The following is a 27,001-nucleotide window of genomic DNA, read 5'->3' on the forward strand; positions in this document are numbered from 1 at the left end:
CAACGACCGTCAGGGGCGGTAAGAAGGAACTGAGGGGGCGCCGGGTCGGCTGGGGTATATATTCAGCGCCATGAAGGCGCCACTCTAGGGGGCTCCACAGCCTACCCGCCGGTGTTGCTAGGGTAGAAAATCTTCCGACGATCGTGCACGCGGCGCGCACACACCTAATGGAATGGATATGAGCAAGCACTCGAAGAAGAACCTGATATTTTTGCAGTCTTTCAGGAAATCCCAGGATACACGAGAAGGAAAACATAGCTATAGCAGGTCTAGGGCAACTGTAGACCTCCTAGGCATAGTTTCCAATACTCAGAACACTCTTTCTGACAGAGTCTATCCTCTAATGTTTTTTTATTTGTTTGTTTGTTTTGGGGGATATTTTAAAATATTTGATTGTCTAACTATGATTTGGACTCCTGGCCTTCCTGCACTAAAGAATTCCCATTGTGAGTGTGGGGCAGGGTGGGGGAAGAGGTGTGGTGTACATATGCATGCCTAGAAGAATAAGCATGTCTATTGCTTAGTCTTTTCCGCATAGATCTGCCAGGCTCCACTCATAAAGGTGAGCCAAGGAACCCAGCACTGGAGATAATCCACCCCTTGGACTCCACGGAGGTGAGAAGGGAAACCTGGTGCTTGGGATTATCCAACCCTACTGAATTCCATGAAGGTGATCTGGGGAAACAGCACTGATTTCATTAGTCATTTATTTCACCTTTAGGAATTTGAGCCCAGTTTCACTTCCCCTCTGAAGCAGGATAATGGAGGACAGAAATTGTGAAGAAAATATTTCAAGTGGCTACCAATCCCCTTGTCCTCATTGAGGCTCGCTTCCCCTACATGGGTCCTTCTGGGTCTCAAGAATGGATTTGCAATTACCCCTCTCTATTGCATGAGATCCACATGGATAGATCTGTGTTGGAAGCAGGGGAAGGGGGCTAGGCCTGAAGGCCCTTTGCTGGACTCTCTGGGGTTGACAGAGACTGTGCTGTGTCCCGTGCCCTCCATCTGTGGAATGTGGCTGAGCTCTGCACACAGAGGCGTGGCTGCTGGTGTGGGCTATAGAGACTCAGGGTTGATCTTCCTTCTGGCTTCACTACCATTATGGAGCTGGGGCTGCTTGCCCCAGAACTAGTTCTTTTCCAATCCTTTCTGACCCTTTTCCTGCTGTGGAAAGGGCCCAATGCACCTTCCCCCAGCCTGGGCTGCATCTTGCCCAACAGAGCCTGTATCTCCAATCCTGCCTGGTTCCTTTCTTGCTCAGAGGAGAGGGGAAGAACCTCCAATCAAACTGCGCTACGAGGCGAACTGCACTCACCCTACAGAGCCAGTCAAATTCCCCAAAGAAACACTCACTAAGGGGTGAAGCAGGAGGCACACAGACTTCCACTTGCTTCTGGCTTTCTCAGTCCAGCTCTCTCCCAGAAGCCTGCAGGGACATCAGCCATTGCAAACGCCTCAGAGGGGATGCAAAGCCGAGGGGACAGCTCCTCACAAGGCAAATGCAGCCCCTGGGACATGACTGGGGATTAGATGGGCACATTATTAACCCAAATTGTTAGTGAGCCATTTGATATAAGGTCTTGAATTTTCCTCAGAAAAGTTCTGCAGTAAGGAGACCTGGCTGAGCCACCAGGGAGGCAGAAAAAACTGGCAGGAGCTTCAAAGAGCAGGGCATTCTCCTGCTGCCAGTGACTGACAGGTCCGGTTCTGCTCCCACACTGCAAACAGGCTTACGTATTCATTGTATCAGGTCTGTGGAAATTAGCACGCAGAAGTGACATATCTATCATTTTTCAAATTAATTTCCAATGAACACCTGGTACAATTACCCTCAAGCTTCGCCACAATAATTCTCCTTTGGTAGAACACAATTTGTGTAATTATATACAGAATACTTTTGTTTCTCTGAAGTTAGGAAAGAAATTGTATCCAAATGAGGATTATGAAACAGAAAAACTAGTTACAATTTTAACTACGGAGTTGCTCCTGTCATTCTGTAATATGTGAATCAACTTCCAAAAACAAACCGAGTATTTGACGGCAGAGAAAAAAGAAGACAGTATGAATGTCTCATCTACTAAAAATTAGAAAAGTAGATATTTATATTCATCCCAGTTTGAAAGAAAAATGAGACTTTTATATTTAATATCCTATTTTTTAAAACTGAGTATAATAAAACACAAGAGGATAAAAATACTGTGCGTGTTCTCAGGTACTAATGAAATATCTTCACAGGAGGTTAATTATTCTCATCCACAATTACTGATTTACCATAAGTACAAGATTTTTATAACAACGTTGACTCAAGGCAAATTGTATCAATGCAATTCTAGATGATACCCATGAGTACAAAGTTTAAAACATGACTTACCCAGCTGGGATTTTTCTGTTTGCTTATACATTACTCAAAAGGGAAATTGTTTACCAGTAATTGGACTTTTCTAAAGCTAGTATCCTCTACAGACCCACATTCAAAAGATCTCAGTCCCTTAGCAAAGGAACAGACTAGGAAGTTAATACTGTAAAATTGAGAACCTTGATTGGAAAGAATTACTGCATTGTCTCAGGAATATGCATATCTATCTATCTATCTATATCTATATCTGTATGTATGTATGTATATGTACATACCTTAGTATATAATGATCTACAATAATCTAAGAATATAAAAGAATAAACGCAGAATCTCTAATCTCTGAGAAGTAGAAGTGTGGTTCCAATGGTGAAACTATATTTAGAAAACATCAATTACAGAAAAGCAAACTCCTTTTCTCAAAAGATAAGTATCCTCTACAGATATATAGGTCTCTTAATTAATACACTCAAGTCAAAACTGTAACAATATAATAGGAACAAAATTAAGAAACGATCAACTAAGAGCACAAAAACATAAGATGATCGATCCAGTTGTAACAAAACTAGTATAATAAACAAGAGAAAAGCCGGGTTTACTTTTAATTAATACTTTAATCAAATATCCTGAGATTTATTCTTACTTTTTGTTCAGTCCTTCCTCAGGCAAATTTCCACTGATTTCAATGGAAGTTTGACAGAGTTAGAACTGAAAAACAAATGAACAACAACTGAGGAGTTTAGGATTTGGACCAAAATCTTTGCAGATGCTTTTCTTACAATGAAATTGCTACTGGAATGATCCAAGTTCCAACTTAGCATATTAATGGCATGATTCAAAGTCCTCTGAAATCAATGGGAGTCTTTTCACTGACTTCAATAAACCTTAAATCAGCCATTAGTCCAGTCCTTAAGTGGAAAATTATTTTTCCCCCAACTTGGGCAAAGTAAAAAAATGATAAATAAACAAACTCTAAATGAGTTGTGTGCTATGTGACCAGTGTATTTTTCTGGGATTTAAATGGGAGTCATTAAACCAGTGAAATTGGCTATCCAGACAAATCCATGTTTCTGCAAACTCAAATAACCATACATGTACTATTTCAACTGTTAGACATTAAAACATTAACTACATGTGTTTATATGAATATTTGATCCATTATGACCACTCCTCAGAGTATTAATACCTCCTGATACCATGAAGAAGTGCCTCAAGATGCATATTTCGAAGAAATACACTGGTGACTCTTTTTTCTTTTTAAAATTAACATGGAAATTAAATGCTAAAATTATATTACGACAATATTATGACTGGGATTTTGTTTGCTCTAGCCATAAAATTCAATGTTATGGTTCCCACAGCAATTGTAACTTGGCCATATTACACACACTGTATATATTAAGATGTTCATGTCAATGGTAGAGGAAGTGAGCAGTATGTGCAACATAACTCAGTGCTTTTTGTTGATTTTTTTTTAAATGTACAATCATTTTCCTTCACCATTTATGTATATTACTGAATTAAAGCTGGGAAGAAATAAGAAACTTTTAATGTGATTTTAGTAGAAATCACAGAAACCCATTTCACATATTAAAATATGGCCATTTATCCAAATCTGTCCTTTGTGCTTCCCTCTTATGGGCTCTCCAGCAGCTGTTAATTAACAAACATTATCACCAGAACTGTGGCTGAGTTCTCACAAGTCATGGGGGCAGTGGCATAAGTAACATTTAGTTTGCTGATGTCCAAAATAAAGAAGTATCCACCCTTTGGCATTCTCTCCCCCCCACTTTCCCCATCACACACACAAAAAAGCATTTTAAGGTCATTTTAAACTACACTAGAAAAAAATCTGTATTACAAACTAAGTAAACTTTAATGGAAAATGCATTTTATTTTCAAGACATTTAACTATAGAAACAATGTCATATTGTAAAATATGTGACAATGTTTATTTAAGTACTATAAGGAGATATTAGCGCAGGGGCAAGTACAGTTTCTTCTAGTAGATTAGCTGCAAATTTCTGATTTACTGCATATTTCCAGCCAATTTCACTATGTTTACATACAGCGAAAGTCACTGAGAAATGCACCAAACCCCAGCTGGTTGAATGATCTTGTATGCAATTTGCTGCATTTACTGTAGAGGATTAAATTAGTCTTGGATTCTTAATCCTTGGAGAACACTGTTTCTCACCTCTTAAAAAGTATCAGGCTTTGCTTTGAGCTTGTGAATAGTCTTAAATAAGGACACATCTACACTACAAACTTGCACTGGCGCTGCTGCACTGATACAGCTGCGACGCTGTAGCACTCCTGGTGAAGACGCTCTACGCCAGGGGTCGGCAACCTATGGCACGCGTGCCAAAGGCGGCATATGAGCTGATTTTCAGTGGCACTCACACTGCCCGGGTCCTGGCCACCGGTCCAGGGGGCTCTGCATTTTAATTTAATTTTAAATGAACCTTCTTCAACATTTTAAAAACCTTATTTACTTTACATACAACAATCGTTTAGTTATATATTATAGACCTATAGAAAGAGACCTTCTAAAAACGTTAAAACGTATTACTGGCGCGCAAAACCTTAAATTAGAGTGAATAAATGAAGACTCGGCACACCACTTCTGAAAGGTTGGCGACCCCTGCTCTACGCTGATGGGAGTAGCTCTCCCGCTGAGATAACACTGTCTACATGGAGGGTTACGGTCAGTATAACTATGTCACTTAGGGATGTATGGATTTTTCAAACTCCTGAGCAATGTAGTTATACCAAAGTATGCATGTAGTGTAGACCTGGCCTAAATCAGTAATATGGAAAGTATCATATAGATTTTACAATTCTTTCCTTTACAAAAAATGAAATTATGAGCCTATGATGTTCAGAAGCACAAAATGAAATTTTGTGATCTTGATGAATGAACTAGTCACAGTAAAACATTTCTTGTGAAAAATTTGCAATGGCAAAATAAATGCGAAAGATGTGTAAATAATTTGTTTTCAAACTATATCTTTAGTGTGTATTATAGATGATGCAGTAAGCTATTTACTTTTGAGGACTATGATGAAATCTAACCCAAATCACAATTGCAATGACTTGTACCAGATAGTTCCTACTAGATATCTGCCAACATAACAAAATCATCAGACCATTTGTCATAATCACAAATTTCTGCCCAGGGAATCTCCCAGCACAAGGACAGCAGGGCTGCTGCAGGTTCATCTATAAAGGTAGGTGAAAAAGTTTTACCACATCCTGCCTACAAATACAATATAGGAATCAAGATGGAAATATACGTAGATTGATATGAAAGAGTGAGAAATAAGCTTACACAACAAGAACTATGACATTATGAATAATATCACTTCTGGGATGTACCTTGAATATTGCATTTGAGGATCATATAAGATTTCTAGTTTGCTCTAGTGTTCAAAGGATAATCCAAAAGAAGAAATTTCCCATTAGAGAACTTCACCATGTCTTATCTTCAATTATTCAACCTGTAGTTACCCAGAGTTTTTCAAAGCAAATGTGTTTAAAATAATGGATTGTTAACAATAAACTATATGCCCAATTTATACTGCTGGATAAACACAATGTATATTTTTTAGGATAGATCAAATTGTTTTTCATAAACCCAAATTTGATACTTCTTTCAAAAACATGGTATATTGAAAGTTAACAATGATTTGGCTACCAGCTTCAATACTAAAACAATATGCTTACCTGTCTTGATCTTGGTCTCCCAGGAGAAAACTTTCGTTTGGTGATAGCTGGCTTTCCCATGCCGATTTTTGGAGTGACAGATATATAAGTTGTTGGGAGAACATTTCCGGCAGAGGAACTCTGTGGTGGAGTCTGACTGTGCATCATATCATGTGCAGAATGCAAATCTAATGAAACTACTGGTGAGGAACACACACTTCTCTTGTTTATGTCAACTGATGATGAAAATGAAGAATATGTCTCCGTCGGTGACTTTATAGGTTTGTCTCCTAATAGTGAACTGTTTGCACAACTTTCATTTGCAGGAGTGGTTTCCACTTTCAACAGAAAAGTTGGTGTTTCAGAGCTTTCATGGGTTTCTTTCTTTTCTAAGTCTTCTTGCACTCTTACTGTCTCCAATTGTTCTTCTATCTTAAAAGAAGTCTCCTCTTTATTCACAGACCCTAAAGTTTCTGGTGGTGTAGTTGTGGCCTCAGGTGCTGAAAGGGGAGGCTGAGTTTCCTCTGTGGATACTTTTGATACCTCAGCATCTTGTGACAGTTGCTGCTCTTCTGCTTGTTTGTCTGACTCCGGCTGCGTTACAGCTTGAATGCTTTCTGTCACTTCCATCATGTGCTTAGTTTGACTGTCATCAGATGCTGGTGTCCTTTTAGGAGATGTTTCCATTTTAGCTGTACCAAGTTGATTAGAAACTCCTGCTTCCAGTTCAACAGTCTTTTCATCCTGTGATATGTCTGTAACTAAGCGAGAGCATATCATTAGAGACTCCTACAAAAGCATCAATAGTAGAAAAGATTTATATTTTAAAAAAGAAAAGTGGGAGATATTTCAACATTAAAATACACATTTATCTTCCAGAGGAACAATACAGCAGATGGAACCTAGGTTTAAATATGAAGGCGCAAGCAAGCAGAATGTTCTTAGGCCTGGACGACATAGTTTTAACCACATGGCTACGTCTGGTACGGGTGTGAAAAAAAAAAAAAATCACACATCAACAGACATAAGTATGCCAAGCAAAAGCCTTTGCCAGTATAACTGTATCTACCCAACAAGCTATGCTAGCAAAGGACTCTGTTTCATTTCGTGACCTGGCATAAACTATACTGACGAAAAAACCCTCATTTGCTGTTATGAGCTATACTCCCAAATCCTTTCTAGTGTAGACAAGCTGTCGTGGAAGACTTTTCACTGTGAAACTTGCTCCCACCCAGAGATCAGGTTTGACCAAGTCTTGAGATTTTGGAGGAATAGGTGCTGCAATCAAACAGCTCCTGGATCAACCTACCTAATCCCATAGACAAGATACTTTACAATAATAAATATTAGTATGTGAGATGATGGGAAGTGAACTATTTCGCCTGAAAGGCTGCAGATGTATATTTAAATCTATGTATTATAACTAAATGCTACAGTGATGGACACATTACGAATATGAATAAATACATTAACTTGCTATTACTACCAATCATTTATGTAAAGGGGAAAAAAAGCGAACACGATACAATAGCCAAATATTATCCTTCCTAAGCCCCCAATAAACTGGGAAAAGAGGGCTGTGTAGCTCCCTCCATCTTCCCCTTTCCCCTCCTCATAGGAGCTCATCTTCCCTCCTGGGTTTGGGAGGAAATAGCTGGGAAGGGGGAGTATTCTAGTTGATTGGCTGGTCTGAGCAGTGCAACAGAAACCCACTGGCTCCTGCACACTGAAGGGGAGGGCATTCTAAATTCTTTCCCCTTGGCTGGGATGCCATTATTCACCCAGAACATGTTACCATGCTGCCAGATAGTATTTCTGACATCACAAATGCTGTTGCGATTACAGTAAAATGTTTAATATGATATTTCATGACATCAAACCATACCAAATGTTTTATGTATCTAATCCACAAAACTCAAAATACAACCTAGAAAAATAAAAAGCATGTGCTTATACACATACAAATAATCCAGAAATTGGAAATGATGGAAAAATGAAAGCCAGAAAAAGTAAATGACTGTTGAATAGGGTATTTACTCTCCATATAAAATCTTTTACATATATAAAATCTTTTTTTGCTTCAGTGCGGCTGTGGTGCATAAATCTAAACATGTGAAGAAGTAGTACAGACGGTCCATCTTCCTAAAGAACACGAGGGAAGGAGAGAAACAGTTTATAATGTAGTTAAAGTAATGTGTTAGCTTTGAGCTATGTAAAGTGAAAAGTATGTTCAAAATATCACAATATTCACTGCCATAAGCTCATTTTAGATTTCAATATTCAGTAAGTGGATTAACAACATGGATTTAATACAAAGCTTCATAACTTAAACAAAGACCCAGTGTAGCACAAATCACTCAGATGATAAATTAGAATAGTATATATTTTCAAAAAATTGACCACAACTAAATTTTTCAGTGGGTAATTCCTTAGAAAGTACAGCTTTCTTTCTGAAAAACACCTTTGACCGTTTCATAACCACACAATGTTCTCCATAAAAATCTTAAAAAACAAAATATCCACAAATTAAACAAATCTCAGATGGTGTAAACTGCCCAGCTGGACAAAAAACTCTCCCAACCGTGTACAACCAACAAAGTTCCCCATAGCTTGTCACTTAGGATCAGCATGAAAGTGTGATTTCAAGTTATGGTATGCAGAGGTAGCAAGAAGAAAACTTTTCTTGTCAAGTGTAGGTGTGAGTCTGAGCCATAAATTTCTGAAGAATTAAAACCTATATTTTTTTTATAAAGTCAGCCAAACCAACATAGTTTTCTTGTTTTAGCGATACCATCACATTAAATGCTCATGTTTGCAATGCATTACCACCAATGGGATTCCTTGCCTCAAACCAGCTCTCTCCCATGTGGCATTTTTCTTCGGTATTATCTCCATATAAGTTGAATACTATCCCAATGGAATTTGCCCAATTTTCTAAATTCTCAAGGTCCTATTGCCGTTTCACTTGATCTTCTATTGTGTTTGCAATCCTTCTTAAATTGGTATCACCATCAAATTTGATTATTTAATCTTCCAGGTAATCTGTGAAGCTATTAAATAGCACTAATACCAAAAGAAGCTCACTTGACACCTCAACTGGTTTTGATTATGCTCTGATTGTTTCCACTTCTGGTCAATTAAACAGTTTTGTGTTCATATTACCAAAAATCTTCCCAACTTTTACATTAGGTCATTTAGACCAATAACAAAAATGGTTCAGTCAATTCACTTTATCCACAACAATTAAAATTTTATTTAATGACAGAACAAACATAATTTTTGTCTGGCTTTTCTTTAAAAAAAAAAACACCACAAATACCTTCCTTCACCACAAATCTATGAGTCTTCCTACACATCAAATTGTCATCTAAATATTTCCTGTATTGTTTAATAGGTTACCTAACTGTGATTTATCCAAACAGTTCAATATATTTACGCTTTGAAAACATTTTGTGCACTCCTCTTGTGCTTCCTCTGATCTTACCAATGAATTCAAACTATCAGCTATATATTTTGCTATTTGTTTCAGGATCTTGGATACAACTCTTCGGGTCCCGCTGATTTAAAAGCCAGCCAATAGTCTCTCAGCTCCTTTGAATCCATCATTAGAGAAGACTTATCCAGATCATCTATGCCACCCAATATTCCACACTCTGATATTAGTATTAACATGGGGGACGAAGTACTGCATGTACTAAATAACTCAGACATCATACAGGGACACTCCAAGTGATAGGCTACGATTACTCTGATTTTACTCTTTTTCTTGGTGAATTTTTAAAAGTCTCCTAGAAAAGTATACTATTTTTGTCTTTTACTTCTGAAAGATTTGACTGTTCACTAATCTTATCCAATGACTTCCCTGATTTCCCCACTTTTGTACAGTATTTTTTTTAAGTCATTTAATTCAGGTCTTGGCATGTATCATCATGTAATCAAATATGTCTTCTCTACTCATCATGTATTGCACAAAGACAACTCACCTAGTCTGTTATTCTAAGAAAGATGCTGGTGCTGTTACACTCAAAATTGATGGCACTGACATCTTTGCCAACAATTGATCTATTTAGGCTAGCAATGGTAACAAGAATAGGAGTAGGATCAAAGGTTCCTGATACTTGAAATGTAGTTAAGACTTAAACAATTGTTTCTGAAGTCTCTGCAGAACAGGGAAGCAATGCAGTGCTATGGTAAGTAAAATAAAAAGACAAAATGTATTTTGAAAAATGTTATCCAGCCAATTAGATTGTTGGGATGGGATGTACTGACCAATCATTCTGAGACAATCTGAGACAATCACCCGAAGCTTCTTTGCCAGGTTGACCAATGTTTCTGACGTCTTTTGGGAGAAAGAGATGCAGAGGATGAATCTTCTAATGGGGATCAGGAGTCCTTCTTCACTGTTGTAGGATTGTTTTTAGACTCCAGTAAAGATGGTACCAAAAAACAGTTGAGTTCACATAACAGTAGAGCAGGGCAAATAATGGAAAATAAGAATTCACAGTACATTTATGCATATTCACTCACCTTTCTCAAAACCCAAATTTTTGTCAGTTCTCCAGTTGTGTGCAGCAACATATGCCAGTATTCAAAGAGTAGCAAATACGTGGAAAACATCTTATTCTGGAGAAACTACATATTGTATTCAGAATATGAAATGTTTTCATAAGAATTTCCCCTGCTGCCCTGATTTGAAAACAAACATGATAAGGTCTTTTGTGGTTCACTCTTCCATTTAGTAAACAGATGTCAGATAAAAGATGAGTTCCCTCTTGAACTCAGGAAAAAAGGTTTACAAAGCTAGGACTTTGGACTTGGCGGCTCATTTGCTAGTGCTCTTTGTTTCCATATGGGATATTCAAGTTCTCAATCTTCTAGCTGGCAAGGGCAGGAAGTTCTGAAGGAGTTGCACATTCAGCCAACAGGAAGAAGTGTCACATGTTAATCAACAGCACCCTTCGTCCCCCGGACCCCGAAGCCAAATAAATAAATATATATGTTACTTCTCAAAGCTCAGAGTGGGTAGGTTCCAGTAAGCAGTCTTAATGACAATTTTTGAAAGGTGATCCATCCAGAGTCAGACAAAATGGAAAGGTGATTACAATAAGGAAAATCAAGTGAACTGAATTTAAAGCAGGAAAAAAAATTGCTTGTATTTTTGCCATGAGCTTCTTTTTATAAGGGTAGAACATCTATTTTAAAAATCCACTTGCATTTGGAAAAAAGATGAAATTATCACAGGAGGTCACATGTGGTTGTATGATTAAATCCATGTAGCAGGCATGCTGGAAGCACTCACCCCTTGGATATGTGACCCAAAACACACAAGAGAAAATTTAGCCACTCATCCTGTTGTGTGCTATTGCTAACACATGAGACTCTGTGAAAGCGTAAGGGATACCATTCCTCTGGGGTCAGAGGCCAGCAGCTGGCTAATCAGGCCCACCTGGTGCACCTGGGACAAGACCTGTGTAACTTAACAGGCTGTTCTTCATAAAAGGAGGAACAGGAAATAGAAAGGGAGAGCTACGATATTGCCAGAGGCTGTAGCTACTTCTGGGAGGAGCTGCTCCCAGAAACAAAACGGACAGAAGGGAGACTGTGGGAAGTCCTATTATCACAAAGAACTTCAACCCAAAAGGGATGAGGAACAGACTTAGGGAAGGTTTAATCTTGTTTTGTTGAGGCGTCGTGAAAGGAAAAAAAACAACAACAGCTGACCTGCTGGAAATTACCTTCCTCGGACTCTGGAAGAAGGTTCCAGGCAGAATTCCCCAGAGAAGGGCATGGGCTCAGCAAGAACAACGCTGAGTCCAGCTGGAAGAGGGGACTATAAGACAGGCCCCAATCCTTTGCAGACTCATACAGAAAGTTTTGCGATTGAAATTATGTGGCAACAAATAATTCTTTTTTTTCTCTATGCTCCACAAATATACAAACATACCAACTTGGTTAGCTTCTATTTCAGGGAATATCCACTCCCAGTAAATATTTAACATTTTTTCTCCCATATCTATAACTTTATCCTTGTCTTAATGAAAATAATCTTTCAAACAACAAAATATAGTTAACACAGTCACTGAAGAGTTCTGGTGATGGAATCAATACAATTCATTTGACTCAGCAAAAGGCAGGGAATCTTCCTGTTAGTGTTTATGTAACTTCATGAGCACTTAGTAATCTATTTTGTCTGGCTGTGAACCTCTCATTCTTACCATCTGTGACACATCCAACTGTTGATTCTTGACCAGGACCATCATCAGTAACTCTTTTTTCCTGAAATGCCACTTCTTCTGCATCACCTCCAATTTCCATTTCATTTGTACAAGCTTAAGGAAAAGCAAAGCATTTATCAATTTTGACATAGTGTTTATTGTATTACTTTGGCATCAGTGGTTGCTGTCATTGCTTGACCTTTTGGTTTAACAACATGGTATTTAACTATGTGATTTGAGTTAAGGCAAATCAGGACAACTAGAAGGTTAGGTAGAATATATAGCATTTCCTAAAGAGTTTGTCTAAACATGGAGTTATTTAGGAATAGCTATATCTCCATATATGGAATAACTCCATGTATGGACACTTATTCTGGAATAAGAGTGCCTTGGCCCTATTTAACTTAATCCACCCTAATGCTACATTACAGAACCCATGCCAGCATAGCTATACCAGCATAGTCCCCGAATGTAGACACAGCATTTACTAATAAAAGGAGTTTTTCTGCCGATGTAGGAACATCACCTCCTTAGCTACATTGACAGAAGCCCTCTTCTGTTGGCATAGTTGTGTCTACACTGTGGTTTTTGTCAGCATAGCTATGTTGATAGGGGTGTGGTTTTTCACACCCATGGCTGACATACCTGTAACAGTTTAAATTTGAAGTGAAGACCAGGCCTAAATGGATTAATTTTAACAGGTACAAGGCACTCTTATTCCAGAATAAGAGTGTCCACACATGGAAGTATTCAGGAATCTATAGTGCACTTTAAATTCACAGCCTACCTTAATCCCAGTTAACTTTCAAGTACAGACAAGCCCCAAGGGCCTAATTCTCATTAGTGCTACAACTGCTTTACACCATTCTGACAGTGAAAAGGGATTTTAAAGTAAGTATAAGTGTAATTTTGTAAACATAATTTACAGTCACTTTAAAATCCCTTTACACTGTCAGAACCATATAAAAGAGCTTTGGCGTAAATGAGAATCAGGCCCTAAGGTCCCAAATCCTATAAATAACTTGCAGAATCATGGCTGAAAATATTTATAAAAATAAATAATACAAGAACACTGTAGACGTATGACATAGTGAAGAGGCTCTATCGTCTATCAACGTTCAGAACGTTCAAGTGGAGGCTAAATTTTCCACTTGAGGCATAGGCCTTCTTTCATATGCAAGGATCCCATTTCAGCTGCAGGAAGTTGCATGGAGAAAGCATATTAACTCAATGAGCGGGGCTACCTGTTGGGCGGAAGTCCTCATTATGGTGCATGCCTACCAGAAGCCTACTTTCTTTTTCCCTAAAAGCCTTTATACCTAATAAAATTCATTAAAATGCAGTATGCAAATTAGGGGACAGGGAAAATGTAAAGTTTATACTAATACCTCCAGTTCCTAAAGAACTGATCCTCAAACAGCATTAGTGCAAAAAAGCACAATGACTATTGCTTTTTGTTCAGGAAAGCCTCTTTAAAGTTCAAAAAGCCAGAAACGATTAGGTGATGCTACTTTTAGCACCTAAATATCCTCTCAGAGACTATGCCAACATTAAAGTGATATTTTAATTTCAATTTGAGGAAATGATCATTTAGATTGGCTCCAAATCTGGGTTTAATGTACAAAAGTGATCTCTTGGGTATAAGATGCTACATGACTACCCTCCATAACAGCTTCAGATTTTCACTAGTAGTTGAGATGACACCCTAACTCTTCCTTGGAGAAAAGAATACATTCCTCAGTGTTTCATCTGGCTAAAAAACATACCAAAAGTAGTATTTTCAATTTTAAGCATTCAAATAAAAGCTTCCATTTATTCAGCAGTGTTTTCACTTTAAGGTAGGAAGGTTTTTAGGATTAGTTTTGTGTGTTAGCTCAGACTTCTCCCTAAATGACCTAAACACATTATTTGAAAGTTCAATAACCATGAGTAGCCTTTCAAGATAGAAGTGACCTTTTGCTAACCTGTTGTACATGTTCATTCCTAACCTCTGCCATTCATTTATTTATATTTACCTACTGTCACTGTCCCTCTCCAAGATCAATTTTTCCATTATCCCTTGCTACTCATCAAGGGTGTATACACATGACCGGAGCCAGCACCAAAGATGCTTGTTTATGCAAAGAATTAGCCTGCACACATAGGAGAATTATACTTGACTTTTCTGGTAGTTCAACGTTTTCCCCATCACCAATGAAACGTGGGATATAAATACCTTGCAGCTGGTTTCCCTATTTCTTCTAAAAGAAGCTCACAATACATGAATGACAAGAATTCACAAAGTGCCAGATTGACTGATGCTGTCAAAGCAGAGCAAGACTTCACTAGTGCCCTCTCCTAATGATGGTGGTTTTTTGTAAAATGTCTAGCCTCTGCCTCCAAGCTTAAACACCAATCATATTTCTCCCATGAGACAAAACATGCATGAGAAGAAGTGCAATCCATGTGACAATGTGGTGTGAAATACCCAAGAGTATTCAACTCACACACACCCCCATTACAATTTAGCAAGGTAGCAGGTCTAGTGGACAGAGCACCAGACCATGACTTGGGTTCTACTCCCAGCTCTGTTGATGACCTACTGTAAAAGCTTGGACAAAGCACTTCACATCTTTCTGTTTCCCCTCTCATCTTTGGTTTGTCTTGTCTAATTAGACTATAAGATCTTTGAGGCAGGGACTGTCTCCTGTGTAAATATTTTGTTTTGAATTGGACTCTTATAATGACAAAATACATTTAATTGAATGTAGTTTAATGATTTAATTAAATACAGCTTAACCATAACTAACTGTTTGCTACTCTCACACGTTAAGAGAAAATTTTACCTGTCACACTGCAGGATTCAGGAATCAGTCCAGAAGTCTGCATTAGATCACATGGCTGTGTCTGATCCACTTCTCCTTCTAGTTGTTTACAAAGAGTACAGATGTAATCTTTTAACTGAGAATCCAATTCATTACCTGGAGGTTTGTCACATTCTATATGAATCCACCTGGATAGATTATTAAAGTTACATGAATTATAATTAATTCACATTAAATTATAAAACGTCTTACTAAGAATCAATCTCTCTCTCTCTCTATTCATTCCACCTCTCAGAACACGCACAAGCACACAAATGCACACGCACACACCAAAAAAGTGTAAACCAATGCCTAAAGGGTGTAATTATAAATGATGACAAAATCTACTTTGCAATTTGACTTATTTAGACAATAAGACCTAGAGAATGTGATTCTTTTTCAACTTAGAAATACTACTGCTCTGGGGGAGGAAAGAAATAAAAAAAGCTTTCAATACATCAGGCAGAGAACAAATTTAAATAGCATTCTAAACTTTGCTTAAAGCCGACCATGAAACCATAATATGGTCCTAAATGCACATCGATTTAAAGATTTCCCCTCTCTTTCATCCCCCCCATTACTGAGTTAACAGCATGGGTATAATTGGATACAGAATGCCTATTCCATAGACTTTGCAAAAGAAGACAAATACAAATAATTCTGTTTCAATTCTTCATGAAAATTTATAATAGAAAGAATTTAAAGCTAGTGCTCATAAATGAGAGGTTTCAGAGTAGCAGCCGTGTTAGTCTGTATCCGCAAAAAGAACAGGAGTACTTGTGGCACCTTAATAGCTCATCTTAATTAATTAGCCTCTTTGAGATGGTATGGCAACTTCCACCTTTTCATGTCCTCTGTTTGTATATCTATCTTCTTACTGTATGTTCCATTCTATGCATCTGATGAAGTGGGCTGTAGCCCATGAAAGCTTATGCTCAAATAAATGTGTTAGTCTCTAAGGTGCCACAAGTGCTCCTGTTCTATTTGCTCATAAATGTTACCACATTGACAGCTCAGGTCAGCTTTAGTCTTTAGTTTACCCACAGAATAAATGCAACATAATTTACAGCAGGGCAAGTGTCTTTGTTATGCCCCAGTCTCTAGGAGAAGAGAGGACAGTTTACTCATTTGATGAAATTACAAACAAAGGGTCCTATTTATTGACAATTGTGGTAATGTTATATGATGACCCTTGCCCATTAAGTGAAGTGAGATGGATGCATAATTTCCGATAGGCCGCCAAACACATTAAAATCATTTAAGGAGTTGTAGTAAATTCAGCTTCTTACCTTTTGCACATATGACAGTGCAACAAGTCTTTTTGCAAGTCTGGGTGGCATGATTTTTCACAAAAAGGACAAGGTAGGTTGTCTTGCTGTTGGTAACAACTATCACACACTAGACAGTTGTGGTGCCACTGACAACTGGTTCGTGTGCCACACTCAGCACACACTCTGCAGTTCTGGGGACCATAAAAAACGGATTTAGTTTGTTAATTATGATGCTACACCACAGGACCAAACTATCATTAATTGACACTTTCTACTCTGATTAAAGGGGCATTTTTAAAATCCTTTTTATTTTATTTTTTGGGGGGCAAATGCTAGTAAATGGTACAAGATTAACTGCTCTGACTCTGGAAGTCTTATCAACAGAACATGTAAAGTCTGGCAATAGCAGGAAAAATTTCCTTGCACTACACTCTCATTTGAAAGGGACACAACCTCTCTGGTGAGTGGATACTTCAGTCTCTAATCCCATTCAAATGTCAGCTTCTTGTTGAGACTACTAACAAGGAGGATCAATTAGTACAAACTGTGGTGGTGCTTTTGCGATTCTGACACCTATATAATGAGAACTAAATTAGGACTCAACTCATTTCACAAAGGTCACCAAATAAAATCATATACTAACTATCTTTAGTCCATATTACAGTTTTTACATTTATAACTTCAGAGCTAATGGTTATCACCTTTTAACAGCATGCATAACTATTCAATTACTGCTCATTTTCTGTGTAGCATACGACGCCAAAAAATGTATTACCAAATTATTGCCATTTATGATGACAACAATGGGGTAAGTCCATTCTCTTCCTCCACGGTGAAAGAGGGCCCTGTGCAGTTGAATTGGTGTTATTTTATTGAACAAGGAATGTCAGGACAAAGAGAGGCATACAGGACAGGAAGCACGTACTTCATGGCACAGACTGGAGTGTTGCACAAGCCTCTTCAAGAGCAATGTATGGAGGAAGACATGACCAGGTGCGGGGAATCCATATGGATCTCTGTATGGATCATCTCCCTTCCCATCTCCTACATAAGGGGCTGCTTAAGTGCCTATATGGGCTGATTCAGCCACTGAACTGAAGCAGTCTCCACGGAGCAGCTATGGTGCCACACCACAACCTGATAGCAGAAGTCCTCCAGAGATCACTAGGTTGGGATTTCTGGCCTGTGTTCTATGCAGGTGGTCAGACTAGATGATCATTATGGTCCCTTCTCACCTTAAAAAAACTATGTATATTAACTTGAGAGATACAAAGGGAATGTTATAAAGACAGGGACACAATCTCTGGGGGTTGGTGCCCAGAGGCATCCCTCAGCATGCAGATCTCCCCCTACCCACATTAAGTGTATGGGGGGGATGCATTAGGATCAGTTGCCTCCATGCTAGCTAGCCTTCCTTTCTCTTCTAGAGGCACTCTGAAGGACTTTTTGTAAGGTCCAGGATTTGTGTTTGAGGAGGCAGACTGCAGTAAAGCTGGGAAGAAGCATGCCATTACCTTACTAAATTTAAACAACTTTGTTTGAAGAGAACCTCCACGCAGATGTTAATATAGCTTGAACCTTTATTATTAACTTTTTCTGAGAAGGGCACCCTTGATGTTCTGGAACACCGCATGCACCAATGCACACACACCTTTTGTCTTGGGTGGCTGGCCCCTGTACATGAAGCAGCTGTGCCAGAACAGGTGCTCCCAGTTTGGCAGGGCAATACCAGAGGCTATAAAGGATCAGGGAGAATCAGAGAGAGACACTCAGTGAGTCAGAGCAGCCTGAGTCAGTCACAAAAAGGGGCAAATGAGACCTTCCAGAGACCAGAAGAGGTCCCTGAAGGAAGTTGTAGGAGGTTCCTGGGGAATGCTGAAAGCAGGAGAGCAACAAGAGGGTTTGTTGGACAACAATCCCAAGCCAGAATGCCAGGGCCGGAGAGTTGGGGAGCACTAAAGGCCAGAGAGCAGCTGAGTGAGTTGCCTAAACCGGAGAGTGAAAGTCAAGGGCTGGAGAGGGCTGAAGACACAGGAGTAGTGTAGGGGCTTATTTGCTAATGTGTCCAAGCTGGAGAGCTGGACCCAGAAGAATAGTTAGAGGGGCAGAGGAGTGCTCTCCTGGTGAGAATGATCTACCAGCAAAGCGGCTGTGGGGGCTCCTGCTGGGAAGAGCCGGGCTACATGCCAGCTGGGAGAGGGCAAGAAGCGGACTGATAAGGAGCCTAGGTGTGGCAGAAAACACCGGAGGTGTGGTACTTGGGGTGTCAAGGGACTGCCAGTCCTGGGATTTTAAGGACTATAGGCACTGGATATGATAAATGGACTATGTGTTGGGAATTATTTGCATAATGTTTATTTACTAAACCAGTCCCAAGGAGCAATATTACTGAGGCAGGAGAGCCTGGCGTAGAGATACTGGGGACTCAGAGGGAAGAAAAGTGAGGCAGGCACAATGGCTGTGCCATCGCCTGCTGCAGGAGGATGCTCAAGATGGAGCCATTCATCGCACTGTTTAAGATTATTCCAGGGGCAGGAGTCAAATGGGGAAGTGTTCATCTTGGGCAGCTCCCTGCAAGCAGCGACCTGTCCCTGCTGCTCCGAGGCAGAGGCACAGCTAGATGACTCTGTGCACTGCCTACGCCTCGCCTCGCCCCACCCCGAGTGCTGGCTCTGCAGCTCCCATTGGCTGGGAACCGTGGCCAATGGGAGCTGCGGGGGCAGCACCTACAGGCACAGGCAGCGTGCAGAGCCGCCTAGCTGCACCTCCACCTAGGAGCAGCAGGAACATGTTGCCACCTGCAGGGAGCTGCCCAAGGTGAGCACCGCCCAGATCTGGTACCCCGAAACCCCTCCTATGCCCCAATCCCCTCTGTCCTGAGCCCCCTCCCGCATCCAAACTCCCTCCTAGAGCCCACACCCAGCAGCCCTTCCCACACTCCAACCCCCTCATGGCCATTCCTGCGCCTAGGAGCAGCAGGGACATGTTGCCGCTTCCGGGGAGCAGTGTGGAGCCAGGTAGGGAGCCTGCTGGCCCCGCACCAACCGGACTATAAACTGGACTTTCAATGAAGATCAGAAATGCCGGTTTCTAGAGCTTTCCGGTTGATAAAGTGCTGGATAACACAGAAAACACTGTACATACAGTGCCTGCAGTATTTGTCCTACATGTATATTATGACCATTAAACTTGTGTTCAAAATGCTGCACAAACAAAAAGTGCTATATAAAAAACTAAATATGATTAGAATAATGATTTCTCATGCAGGTTTTACATAAATTGGGGACATCTTATCTACAGAAGTTTATTTTTAAAGGTAAAATATATTTTTAGGAGTATGCTGGTTCTTGCCTGGCTGCCATTTTATGTACTTTTTTTTTTTTTTTTTTAAATAAGCTTTTGGCATCCAGCAAGCTGACTGGCTGGCAGAGATCCTTTCCAGTAGTAAAGGCATCTGGCTCGGAGGCAACGAATTCTCAACTCAAAAGATGAATAAAAATAATAAATCATGCAATACTAGGGTAAAGAATTAAATAAAAAAAAAGATGTGAGAAGTCTCTGTGAAATGGAGCTTCGAGCAAAACAAACAGCATATTTTTAGCTAGCCTCCATATTTATGTTCAGTAGAAAACATCTAAAAAATAATTTACACTATTCACTATTACATGTATGAAATTCTCTGGGATTAAGAAAGCTAGACTGTTGTCTTTATGTTACACCCATATGCACATCTATATTGATTTAAAAAAACAACAAAATACTATTTTCACTAGCCAGAGGCTGAATTCAGATACTTTTACTCATTTCAAACAACAACTTTACTCCACAAATAATCACTCTGGTTTCAATAGCAATAAATATGAAGTACGGTAATACTCAGCATGAGTAACAATATCAAAGTTTGGCCCCACATAGGCAATGAATATTTTTAAAAACATATTTAACTTACTTTGCATTTCCAGCCATTTGTTGGTACAGCGTCCATAACTGGTTGCAGACAAAAAGTATGGTACCCTTTGTCACATGTATCACAAACCAGCATCTTGTTGTCTTCCCCAGAATGCCTAAGAAATATGTCAATGGCGACACTTAAAGCCATTTAAAACAGGCCATAATGAAAAAACACTCTTTTGAAAGTATTCTAAGAACAAAGCCAGGATAATTGAGCACAGAACTCCCTTTACATCACAATAGCAACATACGGACACAATTTTCAAACATAGGTGCCTAAAGACAGGCTCTTAAATCCATATTAAACTAAAAGTTGTCTTGTTTTCAAAACTGCTAAACACTTGCAATGCCCATGACTTCTGGAAATCAGCCATTTTTATTTAGGTGTCTATACATGGATTTAAGACCTAGCTTTTGACACCTATGTTTGAAAGTTCAAGGAACATCTGGCTAGAATTAGCATCTTTAGATAGAATTCCATCCAGGTGAATCAGTTCAAAATTTGAAACATTCCGCCTTGTGTGTGTCTGGAAAGCCTATGTAATTTTTCCTTCTTCTCAAAACGAATGATTCAGTGATATTTTTTCAAAAAAGAAATAGTTACCCACAACTCAGCCTGCAAATAAGCCTATGATCATAAACCTATATGCATGCAAATGAGTAAAAATAATTGTTAAGGGAGAAGCTTCCAAATCCAATTATTTTACAGATTACACAGTAGGGCAGATCTTCCATTGGTGTAATCATCATAGCTCCACTGCCTTCAGTGATAACTGACAGGTGGAGAGTGTGTGTGTGTGTGTGTGTGTGTGTGTGTGGCCATTTTTAAAAACAAAAATTGCCCATTGAAAAAGGAACAAGCTGAGGATCTGTCCGGAATTTCAAATATTAAATATATTTTGTGTATTTTTAAGTTCTAATAAATAAATGTAGCAACTGAGTGTACCACCAAGGTTTGGTTTTGATGAAGAAGTATAGTTAAACTCCAGGCTCACACTCAGAACTCATCAGCAAAATGTCATACTGTGTATTAGACGCTACTTCATTAGCTGAGAGACATGATATTTTGAGAGGAAGGAATAAATGCTGCTCTGAATAGCAAAATGGATAAGACACTGTCCTATGACACCTGCATAATTCTGCCACCCTGTCCTCAACAAAACAATATACTGTGTATATAATCACATTTTACTACCTATTCCATTTGCCATTGTGGAGAGGATTATTTAACAAGTCTTTCCCATAACACAATGAAAATCTTCTTGTGGGTGTACTCTTTAGAATGTGCTCCGATACTAATCTTTGACTGCTGAGATCTACTGTAGTCTGTGTGTGGTGAGGGAACATAACTTTCTTTGAACTTGGTGTTCTTGGTAAATGGTGCAGCACTAAAGGAGGTGCATTTTGCCCTTCGTATCAGGCATGTCAGGCAGCAATTAAGTGGTTCTTCACTCTCAGATTGTCCTTGATGATATCCATAAAACTGAACGATATTCTTTTTCTTTCTCAATAGGCACTTTTAAAAAATATATATACACAACACGTATTAGATAGGTCTTATGAGAATAACTGTACAGGTATATTCCAAGTCCTGAGTGAACCCTTGTAAAATTTATTTAATCGTTTCCAAGGATGACTTGTCATCACCTTCAAGTTACTTAGGTAAGCCTCAAATCTGTTTTAGCAGTGACTCATCAGTTCACTCCCTCTACAAAGTATTCTGAAGTAGAAGGATCAGTCTTGCACAAAGAACACTTCCAGCCAGTGGTAAGTACCTAATATATAGGAGTTCCATCTCAGCTCTTTTTTGAGGAAGATTCAGAAGCTTTGGGATTTGATCAGTTATTTAAGTTAGCACTATGTGCTAAGCAGATGTACTTTGGTATGCAATCTTTATTTTTTTGAACAAACAGTTTAAGATAAACAGTTTTATTAGTAACATTTTGTTCCTAAAATCTCAGTGTATGTAAAACCATTCCCCATTCTCACTTACTTGCAGTTCTGGCACACTTTGCAGTCAGGACACTGCCAACCTGCTCGTTTTAAAGGTGTAACTTGTATATCCAGGCACATCCCATGGTAATGCTGCCCACAGGTAGTACAAAAAAGTTGATCTAAGAGGTCTCCAGGGCTGTCACACACTGCACAATTTGCTTCTTCCTTTGCTATAATTTAAAAGTTTTCCAATTATTCAATGAAAAAATAAAGTTTCCCTGAATTTCTCTCTCAAGCCAAACTTTTCCATACATTAAGAGGTAAATTTTCCATAAATTAAGAGGTAAATAGTTTCAAAATATTACTCAAGTTCTTTTTTAAGAATGATATACAATTCAATAAAATAGAGAAAACTATAATATTTTCAAGTTTTTAATCCATTCAAATTTATTTACTTTTTCTGATGAATATATGCTCTGGGTTTTTGTTTTATTTTTGAGATCTGCAGCTACTCTTTTCACACCAAAATTACATACATTTCAAATATTTAAAAATGAAAACTTACTAAAATAAATAGATTTACTCTCCTCTCCACCTGAGACTTAAGACCTATTCCTGTCAGTACAAATTGCATGATCAGATTCTCAGTGGTTTTAGTGTTACATTTTGTCCTACCTTTTGCTATTTTATGAAAGATGCACAATATTTTTAGCTGCCACAAGTACATTTCTTTTACATGCTTTTTTAGTCATTTAGTCTTAGACAGTAGCTTACATTTGGTTAGTACAGCTTCACAATTTTGTGGCTAATTGTCCTGATATAGCCCCTGTTAGTTGTTTACAATTATTAATTTAAAATACTACTGAATAAAATGTATTGCTACAGGCTTACTTACTAAGGCTCTAATTCAGGAGCTTCCATGCTCAGGAATGGCCCTTACACATTTGCACATGTGTAAGTCCCACTGAAGTTGTGAGCTCAAATGCTTTTCTGAATCAAACCCTAACTGTTTTAAAAATTGCAAAAGTCTAACAATGAACTTTTATCACCTTCACTGAGAAAACAAGAAATACTAACTTCATTTGTTGCAAGTCTATATAACAGTTATACACAATATACATAAAGATAGTGTATATATATACACACACACACACGTTATATCTCACCAAGACACATGCCAATTGTGGGTGTAATTACAGACATAATAAATCTATATTAATGTATTCCTTAAGTAAACTGGCCCTACCAAATATTAGTTATCACAAAACTGTAGTTATATAATGATGTTTTTGTTTCCATTTTACTAATTTTACAAAGGATAATTTTGAAATAATTTCCTTGCCTATGTCATTAAAAGAGACATGTTTTAAGTATATATAGATATATAAATTATAAATGGCACAGATAATGATGTTGCCTGACATTTTTCATTGTAAGACCCTGTTTTTTCAGTTGCTTATATCTTTTCCAAACTTAAAACATTTGGGCTGAAATTTTCTATGCCAGATGTTTACCTCAGGTTTAATTTTTATGGAAAATTTCAGCTTTAGGAGATTCAGATGCTTCTGAGAATGAGGTTAGGTGAAAATGTTTTGACCCATGTTAAAAAAAATCATACAACCTTTTCATTGAAAATCACTAGCACCTCGATATTTTGAAGCAGAGACTTGAAATTTAGCAGGGGGTGGTTGTTGTGCTATCAGGAATGTACACCTTTTGCCATCCCTGTAATAATTCATCCGAATTTGTATATGCTCAGCAGAGGGCATTGGAGTTTGGCAGCTAAATTCTCTGAAGATTCTATCCGCATTGAGTATGCGCCATCCCCTCACAGCTCCGACATGCTGACCAAACTAAACACACAGTATTTCACAGAGTGTATTAACATACTCCATCCCAGGGATGCAGGGGGTGAGCAATTGCCCCTCCCAGCGGCTGGGGACACTGTGGTGCTAAGTGCCAAAACTGAGTGCAGGGAGACCGTGTCTCTTGTGCCCTCAGTGCTTCCTCTGTTGGGCGCAAGCAGCAAAGAGGAGGAAACTACCTGATTTGAATTCAGAGTATGAGGAACCATCGAGGGGGAAGAGAAGGAGGGTGAGAGGAACCTTGCATGAGCAACCTTAATTCAGGCATTTCCTAACCTGAGTCCTTGACTTTGCAATAATAATAATAATGTTCTAAACATATTTTATCTATTTATTCACATACATATAGCAGCTGTTCCCCTTCCCATTTTGTTTAGATTACAAATTAAAACATGTACACAGGTTCCATTGCTTCGTTATTAGGTCTGTTTGACTCCACATTATGGAACAGCTGATTTCCATGTGTAATAGTTGACTCTGTTCAAAATTTGAATACTCATTCAATGCACGTGATAACATTTAATTTGATCATATTGAATGTGGGGAAACAAAAAAACCCTATTTTTTACTTTCCATAAGTCAATCTAAATATAACAGATAAATATTCAATTTACCAACTCAATTTATTTTTGTATAGCAGCTATTATACCATCTTCACAAAATGTTTCAGACAGTTAAAAATGCAGAATTTTTCAAAAAATACTACATGACTAGAAAAACAAATTAGATATGAGAGAAGGGAAGGTTGAAGGTGGGCAACAAATGCAAGAGAGAGGATACACTTTTTTTTGGTAGTATTTGAAACCAATGAGACTGTAATTCAGGGCTGGCGAAGGGATTACATTAGATAGGGCGTAAGCAATATAGCTAAGAGAAAGCAGACAAAAGAGGATTCTAGCTGACCAATATAGGAAGTGACTACTTCAGAGAGAATGGATGGAGTGAGGCTGAGAGAGTAGCCAAAAACTAGTGGGTAGATTTTTAATTTTGGTCTTTAAGAAAATGCACCAATAATGTGAATAGATACTAAGGTAGTGTAGGCAAGCTTGAACATTGATTAAAAGCAGGGTTACTGTTTGTACACAGTGCAAAGAAATTGCAGTTATCTAGACAAGAGACAAGAGAGAACATGGGTGTGGGAAAATGGATGAAAATGCAGATAAAGTTAGATATTGTTAAGACTGATGAGATAAGACTGAGCTGTGCATTGAGATGGTTGTAATCAGTGCATGGATTTCCCACAACTTCAGCAATGGCTGCTAAAACCACATTTTACTTAGAATAAAAGGCATATATGTACAGTCACTTGAAATTTCCAAATGGCACAGTGGATTTAGAGGCCAGATCACTGTTTTTCGAGGAACCAACTGAACGGTCTTAGAGTCTGCAAGTTATCAGCATGGTGGCAACATCTTATGACTCTAAAGAGAAATTCTAATTAAGAGGATCAAGATTAGCAATATGTGAACCTCAAAAGGTTTGGATAAGCACTCAAAAACTCACATTGGCTAGAGATTCTGCTTCAATGTGAGGGAAAAATATGAGAACACCTTTTTTCTTTCTGTATTTCATCACTTCAGCTTGACCTCGTGACCAGAACAAAGTGAAGAAGAGTGCAAAAATGAGAGACTCTGTGTGCTTATGTGACTGTGTGAGAGAGAGCTGAATTTAGCCAGATATTTAAAATTTTACAAAGTTTCAGGTTAGGTCTTATTTTCGCCAGAACAGTTTGCTTCAAAATCAAGATTTTTTCAGATAATGGAAAATTTTAGTGTAGGTATCAACAGGTAGAAATTTAGGGGGGAAAAAGATTCTAGGGAGGAAGTCTAATTAGATAGGCAAAACATTTGACAAAGCAATGTATTAAACAGGGATAAACTTTCCAAGAGTGATCTTAAGTTTAATGGAAATATGATGCTTATAGTAAGATCACAAAGAGAACGTTGAGTTTGAGGAAGCAGCTATGAAAGAGGATTAGGAGCTGTGGAAGGAAAGTTGGAGATTACAAGGTCAAGAGTGCCATGGTGTTGAACTGGGCTAGTAGGAGTCTTTTGAAGGAAACAAGACATAAAAGTTGGATGGACAGTGTGACACAGTGCAGTATGTCTTAGACAAATTATGAATTTTATCTTGTTCTATGTGTGGAAAAGTTGGATGTGGTGACTGCACAGGTCTGGACATGCCCAAAGCCAATCTATTGTATTGCATTCCAGACAGCTGCCCTTCCTGGGAAAGGTGTTTGACCCCTAGTTAAAGAACTAAACATTAAGAGTCTTCCAGACTGCAGTCTGGGGACACCAGATTTTATTGTCTCTCAACTACTGGCCAACCCCTCCACTGGAATTAATAGATATAGATATCGCTCTAGAGAGAGAGAGATGAATATGTTTATGTTTTTATATATTATATATATATATATAAAACCTGGTGGTCTGTAGATTCTCAATTTAAGAACAATTTAAAGATTGAGGCCCGATTTTCAATTTTAGAACATCTTAAAGATGGAGGCCCCATTCAAGAGCAGCATTCTGCTCTGTGCAAGGGGCAGACCATCGGCGCATTTAAGGACTTGCAGAAGCAAGAGAGCAAGAGGCACTCAGCGCAGCTTGAATGCTACAAACCTCAGACTCACAGAAGGTGCATCACAGGACTTCTGTCGTTTTCAAAGATCTGTTACTCTTGAGTGCTTCAAGAGTAAAGTCACTGCAGTTAAGAAGTTCCTTTGGTAAGCACCTTTCCTTCTTCACCTTGCTTTCCTGCCATGTTATCCCTGAAGGGGTTAAACTAGAAGCCCAGTATGCTCACAGCCTAGATGTAGCTCTGGGGCAAAAGTGTGTATAAGCAAGTGGGGAGTGGGGGG

General features: G+C 38.6%; 1 protein-coding gene across 1 annotated transcript in view; it reads right to left on the bottom strand.

Annotated features, from left to right (window-relative positions):
* Positions 1-27,001, bottom strand: part of KMT2C (lysine methyltransferase 2C) — a 328,785-nt gene that overhangs the window by 125,869 nt on the left and 175,915 nt on the right. Inside the window, exons 9-14 of the mRNA XM_034759976.1 lie at positions 22,335-22,506; positions 20,340-20,454; positions 16,409-16,581; positions 15,102-15,268; positions 12,277-12,390; positions 6,083-6,822 (exon numbers count right to left, since the gene is read on the bottom strand). Coding sequence (XP_034615867.1) covers positions 6,083-6,822; positions 12,277-12,390; positions 15,102-15,268; positions 16,409-16,581; positions 20,340-20,454; positions 22,335-22,506 — 1,481 coding nt within the window. The remainder of the gene's footprint in view (positions 1-6,082; positions 6,823-12,276; positions 12,391-15,101; positions 15,269-16,408; positions 16,582-20,339; positions 20,455-22,334; positions 22,507-27,001) is intronic.

Source organism: Trachemys scripta, chromosome 2 (genome assembly GCF_013100865.1).
Source record: "Trachemys scripta elegans isolate TJP31775 chromosome 2, CAS_Tse_1.0, whole genome shotgun sequence".
Classification (NCBI taxonomy): Eukaryota; Metazoa; Chordata; order Testudines; family Emydidae; genus Trachemys; species Trachemys scripta.